The following is an 11318-nucleotide window of genomic DNA, read 5'->3' as shown; positions in this document are numbered from 1 at the left end:
ACAATGGGACATTTCATTGGAGACTTGGAGTAGTTTGTAGTAGTGCTGATTTAGAAGACTTAGAGGCTTCCAGATATAAGACTGCATGGATGCAATAACCAGCAGGATTCCTTTAACAGGTAATAACTATTTTTATTTGATTTAACTAGGCAAGTCAGTTAAGAACAAATTCTTATATTCAACGACGGCCTAGGGACAGTGTCTTCCCCTGTCACCAGTCAGCAGGCTAGCTTCCCCTGTCACCTGACAGCAGGCTAGCTTCCCCTGTCACCTGTCAGCAGGCTAGCTTCCTCTGTCACCTGTCAACTGCCTTGTTCAGGGGCAGAACGACAGATTTGTTTGTACCTTGTCAGCTCGGGGATTTGAACTTGCAACCTTCTGGTTACTAGTCCAACGCTCCAACCACTAGGCTACCCTGTCGCCCCAAAGGAAGAACTATGTTCTGTGATGTGATGCTTGAGTTGCCGTAATAGACTCTCTAACATTTAATCTAGGAACATTTTTCACTCATAACAGTTAAATCATTACCGTGCCTGACAGGAGCTCAAACACACCCCCATTGCCCTATGTCCTTGCCTTGGCTTGGTCGTCCACAAATATCACTAAATGTCCTCCTATTGTTTCAAGGAAAAACCTCAGCTGCAGGCTCAGAAAGAAACGGAACATTAAATGTAATCTTCTCATAAATGTAGACCTGTCTCTCATGACCTTCCAAATGGAACCCTATTCCCTATATACTGCACTACTTTAGACCAGAGACCTATTCCCTATATAGTGCACTGCTTTAGACCAGAGACTTATTCCCTATATAGTGCACTGCTTTAGACCAGAGCCCTATTCCCTATATAGTGCACTACTTTAGACCAGAGCCCTATTCCCTATATAGTGCACTACTTTAGACCAGAGACCTATTCCCTATATAGTGCACTACTTTAGACCAGAGCCCTATTCCCTATATAGTGCACTACTTTAGACCAGAAACCTTTTCTCTATATAGTGCACTACTTTAGACAAGAGCCCTATTCCCTATATAGTGCACTACTTTAGGCCAGAGCCTATTCCCTATACAGTGCACTACTTTAGACCAGAGCCCTATTCCCTATATAGTGCACTACTTTAGACCAGAGCCCTATTCCCTATATAGTGCACTACTTTAGACCAGAGCCCTATTCCCATTATAGTGCACTACTTTAGACCAGAGCCCTATTCCCTATATAGTGCACTACTTTAGACCAGAGCCCTATTCCCTATATAGTGCACTACTTTAGACCAGAGCCCTATTCCCTATATAGTGCACTACTTTAGACCAGAGCCCTATTCCCTACATTGTGCACTACTTTAGACCAGAGCCCTATTCCCTACATAGTGCACTACTTTAGACCAAAGCCCTATTCCCTATATAGTGCACTACTTTAGACCAGAGACCTATTCCCTATATAGTGCACTACTTTAGACCAAAGCCCTATTCCCTATATAGTGCACTACTTTAGACCAAAGCCCTATTCCCTATATAGTGCACTACTTTAGACCAGAGCCCTATTCCCTATATAGTGCACTACTTTAGACCAGAGACCTATTCCCTATATAGTGCACTACTTTAGACCAGAGCCCTATTCCCTATATAGTGCACTACTTTAGACCAGAGCCCTATTCCCTATATAGTGCACTACTTTAGACCAGGACCCTATTCCCTATATAGTACACTACTTTAGCCCAGAGCCCTATTCCCTATATAGTGCACTACAGAGAGTATAATGACTCATTCGTGGAGAGGAAGCCTATTTTATAAACACACCTTTTTTTTCTTTGAGACCCGATGTCAGGAGTTGTTTCAAATAAATTATAAAAGAGAGAGGTAGATAGAGGGAGAGAGAGAAGAGAAGAGAAGAGAGCGAGAGAGAGAGAGAGAGAGAGAGAGAGAGAGAGAGAGAGAGAGAGAGAGAGCGAGAGAGAGAGAGAGAGAGAGGGAGAGAGAGAAGAGAAGAAAAGAGAGAGAGGAGAAGAGAAGGGAAGAGAGCGAGAGAGAGAGAGAGAGAGAGAGAGACAGAGAGAGAGAGAGATGCTCATCTTAACGGCTAGCTGACGGTTTAATATTTCCTTGTCTCATCAGTGTAACGGTCAACTGACGGCTCATAGCATATGAATAAGCCATTGAAGGGTGGTGGGTACAGGAGCTGCAAATTCCTCCTTTTTGGTTGCCTTTTTGGTTCACTACTTTAGACGAGGGCCCATAGGGCTCTCGTCAAAAGTAGTGCACTATATAGGGAATAGGGTGCTGTCAGCAGCCTCCCCTGTCACCTGTCAGCAGGCTAGCTTCCCCTGTCACCTGTCAGCAGGCTAGCTTCCCCTGTCACCTGTCAGCAGGCTAGCTTTCCCTGTCACCTGTCAGCAGCTTCCCCTGTCACCTGTCAGCAGGCTAGCTTCCCCTGTCACCAGTCAGCAGGCTAGCTTCCCCTGTCACCTGACAGCAGGCTAGCTTCCCCTGTCACCTGTCAGCAGGCTAGCTTCCTCTGTCACCTGTCAACAGGCTAACTTCCCCTGTCACCAGTCAGCAGGCTAGCTTCCCCTGTCACCTGTCAGCAGGCTAGCTTCCCCTGACACCAGTCAGCAGGCTAGCTTCCCCTGTCACCAGTCAGCAGGCTAGCTTCCCCTGTCACCAGTCAGCAGGCTAGCTTCCCCTGTCACCAGTCAGCAGGCTAGCTTCCCCTGTCAGCAGCTTCCCCTGTCAGCAGCCTCCCCTGTCAGCAGCTTCCCCTGTCAGCAGCCTCCCCTGTCAGCAGCCTCCCCTGTCAGCAGCTTCCCCTGTCAGCAGCCTCCCCTGTCAGCAGCCTCCCCTGTCAGCAGCCTCCCCTGTCAGCAGCCTCCCCTGTCACCTGTCAGCAGCTTCCCCTGTCACCAGCCTCACCTGTCAGCAGTCAGCAGCTTCCCCTGTCAGCAGTCAGCAGCTTCCCCTGTCAGCAGCTTCCCCTGTCAGCAGCTTCCCCTGTCAGCAGCTTCCCCTGTCAGCAGCTTCCCCTGTCAGCAGTCAGCAGCTTCCCCTGTCAGCAGTCAGCAGCTTCCCCTGTCAGCACTCAGCAGCTGCCCCTGTCAGCAGCTTCCCCTGTCAGCAGCTTCCCCTGTCAGCAGCTTCCCCTGTCAGCAGCTTCCCCTGTCAGCAGCTAGTATGAGAAAGAAGTCATTGTACTTTGCTGCTGTACGGTATAAAAATCATACCTATTTGATCACACAGGATCCATACTGACAAAATAAATTGCATACTGGAAATACCGTATACTTTAAGTAACACTTTACAATAAGGTTTTAAAAATAACTGTATTTTTTTTTTTTTAAAAGTACGTTATTTTAAGTGGAATACACCTTTAATAGTATACAGTTGAAGTCGGAAGTTTAAATTTCTTGTTAACAAACTATAGTTTTGGTTGGTTAGGACCTCTCGTTTAAATACTGGACACATCTGCTTGTACGTGTTCACATAAAATAAAAACCTTTGAAAACTGATCAGCAGCGGCAGCTTATCGACCTTGACGATTTATCATTAATGCTGAGTTTCTACTAGTACGAGGAGGATGGAGAGGAGAGAGTCATTATTCTGTATGGTTGACTGCCCGCATGGAGAGATCTTTCCCTATGAGACGCTGTGAGATGGGGGGGGGGGGGGGGGGGGGCAGTGCTGTGTCTGCAGATGTGATATGTGTGTGTGTGTGCATCATGTATGATAGCATAGCGTGAGGATTGCTGTGAGGGACCCTGCTACTTGAGACGGAGGGTACAGTGAGGGTTGCTGTGAGGGACCCTGCTACTTGAGACGGAGGGTACAGTGAGGGTTGCTGTGAGGGACCCTGCTACTAAAGTGGGAGGAGATAGTGAGGGTTGATGTGAGGGACCCTGCTACTTGAGACGGAGGAGATAGTGAGGGTTGAGGTGAGGGACCCTGCTACTTGGGACGGAGGAGATAGTGAGGGTTAAGGTGAGGGACCCAGCTACTAAAGACAGAGGAGACAGTGAGGGTTGAGGTGAGGGACCCTGCTACTAAAGACAGAGGAGATAGTGAGGGTTGAGGTGAGGGACCCTGCTACTTGGGACGGAGGAGATAGTGAGGGTTGAGGTGAGGGACCCTGCTACTTGGGACGGAGGAGATAGTGAGGGTTGAGGTGAGGGACCCTGCTACTTGGGACGGAGGAGATAGTGAGGGTTGAGGTGAGGGACCCAGCTACTAAAGACAGAGGAGATAGTGAGGGTTGAGTGAGGGACCCTGCTACTAAAGACAGAGGAGACAGTGATTGTTGTGTTGAGGGACCCTGCTATTTGAGACAGAGGAGATAGTGAGGGTTGAGGTGAGGGACCCTGCTACTTGAGACAGAGGATATAGTGCTGTCATTTTTTTCTTCCCTTCCCGATTTACTTGGTTAAGCTGTGACCTTATCATGCTGTATGTATGATACCCCACCCACTTCTCCCTCTCTCCCTCTCTCACTCCCTTTGGTGAGGGGTTGGGGCTGCCTACTCCAACATTAAACATTTCACATTTCTGTTTCGGTTCCTGTGTGTTGCGTGAGCAGTGAGGACACGAAGCGAGCGAGACCCGAGAAGAGGAGAGAGAGAGAGAGTGAGAGAGAGTGAGTGAGAGAGAGAAGATAGAGAGAAGAGAGAGAGAGAGAGAGAGAGAAGAGAGAGAGAGAGCGTGTATCATCGTGCATGTGCATTAACTTAGCTTAACAGGCAGCAGCAGGAGCAGCAACAGCTGAGAGATATATAGAGAGAAAGACAGAGACAGAGAGAGAGAGAGAGAGAGAGAGAGAGAGAGAGAGAGAGAGCGCGAGAGGATGGAAGGAGGAGGAAAATAAGACCAGGCACAAGGAAACAAAAGCTGCAGAGACAGAGAGAGAGAGAGAGAGACTGTTCCCATCTTGCCCTCCACTAAAAGAACAACAGAGGAGGAGGAGGAGGAGGAGGAAGAAGACAAAAGGAGGAAGAGGGTGGCGTACAGTACTGAACATACTGGAACTGAATTCATAGGCTCTTTTTCTTTACCCTCCTCCATGTTTTAGGGGGGATTCTACACTAGTGCATTTGACTGCTGCTTACTTCTTCATCTTTGAAAAGAAAGAAATAGAGAAAGAAATAGAGAAAGAAAGGGAGAAAGAAAGGAATAAAGAGAGAAAGAGAGAGAAAGAAAGAAAGAGAGAAAGAAAGAAAGAGAGGAGGATGTCGGGAAAGAAGGATTTTGATATGAAACAGATCCTCAGGCTGCGTTGGCGCTGGTTTAGTCATTCATCCCAGAGTTCTGCCGGTGGAGGAGGAGGAGGAGGAGGAGGATACCTCCAGGAGAGCTTTGATCACAGAGGGACCCCAGTCCAGGGCAGGCTGAAGAATCACTCCCGGGACAGAGGTGGCAGTGGAGGGGGACTCCGGAAGCAGAACAGCAACAGTCCGGACCATAGTATCCTGGCCCCCACGCCAGTCTATGTCAGAGCCAGTAATCAATCATGGCAACAGCAGAATATTATTCAGCACCTGCAGCAGCAGGGTGGCCACGAGCTGCCTAAGAACAGCAGCTCACCTAACAACACCAGGAAGGAGGGCTGCTCCAAGAGCAGCCAGGAGAATGTGAAGAGTGTTGAAGAGTCCTTAGAGGCGGATGCAAGAGAAAGGTATGGCAAAGCTAGAGACAGGTATGTCCAAGCTAGAGACAGGTATGTCAAAGCTAGACACAGGTATGTCAAAGCTAGACACAGGTATGTCAAAGCTAGACACAGGTATGTCAAAGCTAGACACAGGTATGTCAAAGCTAGACACAGGTATGTCAAAGCTAGACACAGGTATGTCAAAGCTAGACACAGGTATGTCAAAGCTAGACACAGGTATGTCAAAGCTAGACACAGGTATGTCAAAGCTAGAGACAGGTATGTCAAAGCTAGACACAGGTATGTCAAAGCTAGACACAGGTATGTCAAAGCTAGACACAGGTATGTCAAAGCAAGACACAGGCATGTCAAAGCAAGAGACAGGTATGGCAAAGCTAGACACAGGTATGTCAAAGCTAGACACAGGTATGTCAAAGCTAGACACAGGTATGTCAAAGCAAGACACAGGTATGTCAAAGCAAGAGACAGGTATGGCAAAGCTAGACACAGGTATGTCAAATCTAGACACAGGTATGGCAAAGCAAGAGACAGGTATGTCAAAGCAAGAGACAGGTATGTCAAAGCTAGACACAGGTATGGCAAAGCAAGAGACAGGTATGTCAAAGCAAGAGACAGGTATGTCAAAGCTAGACACAGGTATGGCAAAGCTAGACACAGGTATGGCAAAGCAAGAGACAGGTATGGCAAAGCTAGACACAGGTATGGCAAAGCAAGAGACAAGTATGTCAAAGCAAGAGACAGGTATGTCAAAGCAAGAGACAGGTATGTCAAAGCAAGAGACAGGTATGTCAATGCAAGAGACAGGTATGGATGGAACTGAGATAAAATATAAGTGCTTTAGCGCCTTGTTTCTGTTCACAGTACGTTACAGGAGAAGTTCACCACATAAGTCTGAATTTACAAATATCAACAAGTTAACCAGTTATTACTCCAAATAGGTGAAGGCCTAAATTGAGATGTGTTATTTTATGTGTCCATGTATATGTATAGGTATATATTTTGCGAAACCTGGGAGGTAGTTCACTGGCACAGCTGTCTTTATAACTCACCTGGAGGGTAGTTCACTGGTACAGCTGTCTTTATAACTCACCTGGGAGGTAGTTCACTGGTACAGCTGTCTTTATAACTCACCTGGGAGGTAGTTCACTGGCACAGCTGTCTTTATAACTCACCTGGAGGGTAGTTCACTGGTACAGCTGTCTTTATAACTCACCTGGGAGGTAGTTCACTGGTACAGCTGTCTTTATAACTCACCTGGGAGGTAGTTCACTGGTACAGCTGTCTTTATAACTCACCTGGGAGGTAGTTCACTGGTACAGCTGTCTTTATAACTCACCTGGGAGGTAGTTCACTGGTACAGCTGTCTTTATAACTCACCTGGGGGGAGTAGTTCACTGGTACAGCTGTCTTTATAACTCTCCTGGGAGGTGGTTCACTGGTACAGCTGTCTTTATAACTCACCTGGGAGGTGGTTCACTGGTACAGCTGTCTTTATAACTCACCTGGGGAGTAGTTCACTGGTACAGCTGTCTTTATAACTCACCTGGGAGGTAGTTCACTGGTACAGCTGTCTTTATAACTCACCTGGGAGGTGGTTCACTGGTACAGCTGTCTTTATAACTCACCTGGGAGGTGGTTCACTGGTACAGCTGTCTTTATAACTCACCTGGGAGGTAGTTCACTGGTACAGCTGTCTTTATAACTCACCTGGGAGGTAGTTCACTGGTACAGCTGTCTTTATAACTCACCTGGGAGGTAGTTCACTGGTACAGCTGTCTTTATAACTCACCTGGGAGGTAGTTCACTGGTACAGCTGTCTTTATAACTCACCTGGGGGGGTAGTTCACTGGTACAGCTGTCTTTATAACTCACCTGGGAGGTAGTTCACAGGTACAGCTGTCTTTATAACTCACCTGGGGGGGTAGTTCACTGGTACAGCTGTCTTTATAACTCACCTGGGAGGTAGTTCACTGGTACAGCTGTCTTTATAACTCACCTGGGAGGTAGTTCACTGGTACAGCTGTCTTTATAACTCACCTGGGGAGTAGTTCACTGGTACAGCTGTCTTTATAACTCTCCTGGGAGGTAGTTCACTGGTACAGCTGTCTTTATAACTCTCCTGGGAGGTAGTTCACTGGTAAAGCTGTCTTTATAACTCTCCTGGGAGGTAGTTCACTGGTAAAGCTTCCTAAGCCTTTGCTTTATTGCTGTGAGAATAAGGAAGTATATATTGAGCTGGTACCCGACAGCAGCAGCAACAGAGATTGTATTATTCATGTATTCATCCTGGGAGTTAAAGTGGCTACAGGAAGAACACACATTACATCAGAGAGAGAGAGAGAGAGAGAACGCAGTCACCTGCAGACAGACAGGCCCTATAAAACAGAGAGAGAGAGAGAGAGAGAGAGAGAGAGAGAGAACGCAGTCACCTGCAGACAGACAGGCCCTATAAAACAGAGAGAGAGAGAGAGAGAGAGAGAGAGAGAGAGAGAGAGAGAGAGAGAGAGAGAGAGAGAGAGAGAGGGAGAGAGAGAGAGAGAGAGGGAGAGAGAGATGGAACGCAGTCACCTGCAGACAGACAGGCCCTATAAAACAGAGAGAGAGAGAGAGAGAGAGAGAGAGAGAGAGAGAGAGAGAGAGAGAGAGAGAGAGAGAGAGAGATGGAACGCAGGCACAGGCAGACGGACAGGCCCTATAAAACAGAAAGAGAGACACAGAGCGAGAGAGAGAGAAAGAGAGCGAGAGAGAACACAGGCACAGGAAAACAGACAGGCCCTATTAAACAGACCAACCAAGGAGGGCCTACAGCAGCACCTAGATCTTCTGCACAGATTCTGTCAGACCTGGGCCCTGACAGTAAATCTCAGTAAGACAAAAATAATGGTGTTCCAAAAAAGATCCAGGACCACAAATACAAATTCCATCTAGTCACCGTTGCCGTAGAGCACACAAAAAAACTATACCTACTTCGGCCTAAACATCAGCGCAACAGGTAACTTCCACAAAGCTGTGAACGATCTGAGAGATAAGGCAAGAAGGGCATTCTATGCCTTCAAAAGGAACATATAATTTTGACATACCAATTAGGATCTCTCTACAAAAACTTGAACCAGTTATATAACCCATTGCCCTTTATGGTTGTGAGGCCTGGAGTCCGCTCACAATTCATGATGGGACAAACACCAAATTGAGACTCCGGTTGCAGAATTCTGCTTAAATATCCCCAGTGTACAACGTAAAACACAAAATATCAAAAAGTAACACATTAAAATAATATAACATGTTCTTATGAAAGAGAAGACTTTCAATTGTTCTCCAGAAACACATCTCAGATTCTGATACTAAACTCCCGCCGACATACTGTCACGCCCTGACCTTAGAGTGCCTTTTTATTTCTCTGTTTGGTTGGTCAGGATGGGTGGGCATTCTAGTTGGTCAATTACTTTGTTGGCAGGGTATGGTTCCCAATCAGAGGCAGCTGTCTATCATTGTCTCTGATTGGGGATCATACTTAGGCAGCCTTTTTTCCCACCTTAGTTTGTGGGATCTTGAATTTGTATTGTTGCTGTGTAGCCTGCATTCATATTATGTTGTTTTTTGGTGTTCATCAAATAAAGTAAGATGTACGCTTACCACGCTGCACCTTGGTCTGATTCTTCCCATCAACGAATGTGACACATACGATCTTTACCTGTTTTGCTGTTCATTTGCTAGTTCATCTCTGGCATATTATCTTATCGGAAAGCAACCTCTAAAAGGATTACGTTCAAATACATCCTTGGGAGTTTGGGCTGTGTGATCTTCTGTTGTTGTGTACATCTTATAGACAGTATATTTTCCAGGGGATTTCTGGGGTGATATCTTGTTCTGCTTGTGTTGTTGCAGGAAAGTAAACAAGTGTTGATGTTGAAAGGTGAGCACTAAAAGACAATCAGAGATGAAGAGGATCTGTCTCCCTTTATCCCCTCTGTGGCAAACTCAGGTGATAAGCCCTTCACAGACACTGATACCAAAACAAGGCTTTCTATACCTGTAGATCAGTGGTATTCAAACTTATTCAGCGGGGACCCCATTTCTTTACCGAGAACGTCTGGGGACCCCATGTCTTTACCGAGAACGTCTGGGGACCCCATTTCTTTACCGAGAACGTCTGGGGACCCCATGTCTTTACAGAGAACGTCTGGGGACCCCATGTCTTTACCAAGAACGTCTGGGGACCCCATGTCTTTACCAAGAACGTCTGGGGACCCCATTTCTTTACCAAGAACGTCTGGGGACCCCACTTCTTTACCAAGAACATCTGGTGACCCCATTTCTTTGCCGAGAACATCTGGGGACCCCATCTCTTTACAGAGAACTTCTGGGGACCCCATTTCTTTACCGAGAACGTCTGGGGACCCGATTTCTTTACCGAGAACGTCTGGGGACACCATCTCTTTACCGAGGACTTCTGGGAACCCCATTTCTTTACTGAGAACCACAATATTTATAGAATGTTACCAATATTTATAGACTGTTACCAATATTAATAGAATGTTACCAATATTAATAGAATGTTACCAATATTGATAGTGTTACCAATAGTAATAGAATGTAACCAATATTGATAGAATGTTAATAATATTAATGGTGTTACCAATATTAATAGAATGTAACCAATATTGATAGAATGTTAATAATATTAATGGTGTTACCAATATTTATAGAATGTTACCAATATTAATAGAATGTTACCAATATTAATAGAATGTTACCAATATTAATAGAATGTTACCAATTTTGATAGTGTTACCACCCTTACTAGAGTGTTACCATCATTACTAGAGTGCTACCAACATTACTAGACTGTTAACAATATTAATAGAATGTTACCAATATTGATAGCGTTACCAATTTTGATATTGTTACCAATATTAATAAAGCGTAACTAATATTAATATAATGTTACCAATATTAGTAGAATGCTACCAATATTAATATAATGTTACCAATATTAGTAGAATGCTACCAATATTAATATAATGTTACCAATATTGATAGAATGTTACCAATTTTAACAGTGTTACAAATATTAATAGAATGTAACCAATATTAATAGAATGTTACCAATATTAATAGTGCTACCAATAGTAATAGAATGTTACCATTATTACAAATGTTTTATTTTATTTGTCACAGTGAAACTCTTACTTACAAGCCCTTAAACAAAAACACAGTTTAAAGAATATAACTAGAAAGGTAAGAGATACGAATAACAAATCATTCAAGAGCATCAGTAAATAACAATAGAGGGGCTATGAGATTGCGCTGGAGAAGAAGGCAGACATTTTATATGCCCCCAGCCCATTATGTTTTTGTTTGTTTATTTGCGATGTTTGTAACTCATTTTTTAACTTATTTTGTACATAATGTTGCCGCTACCGTCTCTTATGACCGAAAATAACTTCTAGACATCAGGACTGCGATTACTCACTATAGACTAGCAGAATATTTTTTTCCTTTCACGACTCTGACGAGCCCGATGTGAAGGACATACTGCTTCCTCTGGAACAGGCCCTGATCCCCGTGATCTGAGTGAAGAGGAGGCGGAGAAAGAGGGGCCAAAGGGCAGGCTGCCTTCTGAGAATTCGTAGGCGATCAAATTATCCCCCACTTCCTTCCATTCTGCTAGCA

The 11318-nt window shown here is 45.2% G+C and overlaps 1 protein-coding gene across 5 annotated transcripts in view; it reads left to right on the top strand.

The window, feature by feature from the left end:
• Positions 1–11318, top strand: part of LOC139366094 (kelch-like protein 4) — a 49087-nt gene continuing 37769 nt past the window's right edge. The window contains exon 1 of one of the 5 annotated variants that reach the window (XM_071103190.1): positions 1–119. Coding sequence is in view for 3 of the 5 variants with exons in the window: in XM_071103192.1 (XP_070959293.1) it covers positions 5206–5656 (451 nt within the window). In the remaining 2 variants the exon portion in view is untranslated. Of the gene's footprint in view, positions 120–4543; positions 5657–11318 lie in introns of those variants that run through there. The other 4 variants (XM_071103191.1, XM_071103189.1, XM_071103188.1 and 1 more) reach the window with 4 other exon arrangements.

The sequence above is a fragment of the Oncorhynchus clarkii genome, chromosome 14, assembly GCF_045791955.1.
Source record: "Oncorhynchus clarkii lewisi isolate Uvic-CL-2024 chromosome 14, UVic_Ocla_1.0, whole genome shotgun sequence".
In the NCBI taxonomy this organism is placed as follows: Eukaryota; Metazoa; Chordata; class Actinopteri; order Salmoniformes; family Salmonidae; genus Oncorhynchus; species Oncorhynchus clarkii.
Note: the sequence above shows the minus strand (reverse complement) of the source record. Positions and strands in the feature narration are given on the sequence as shown.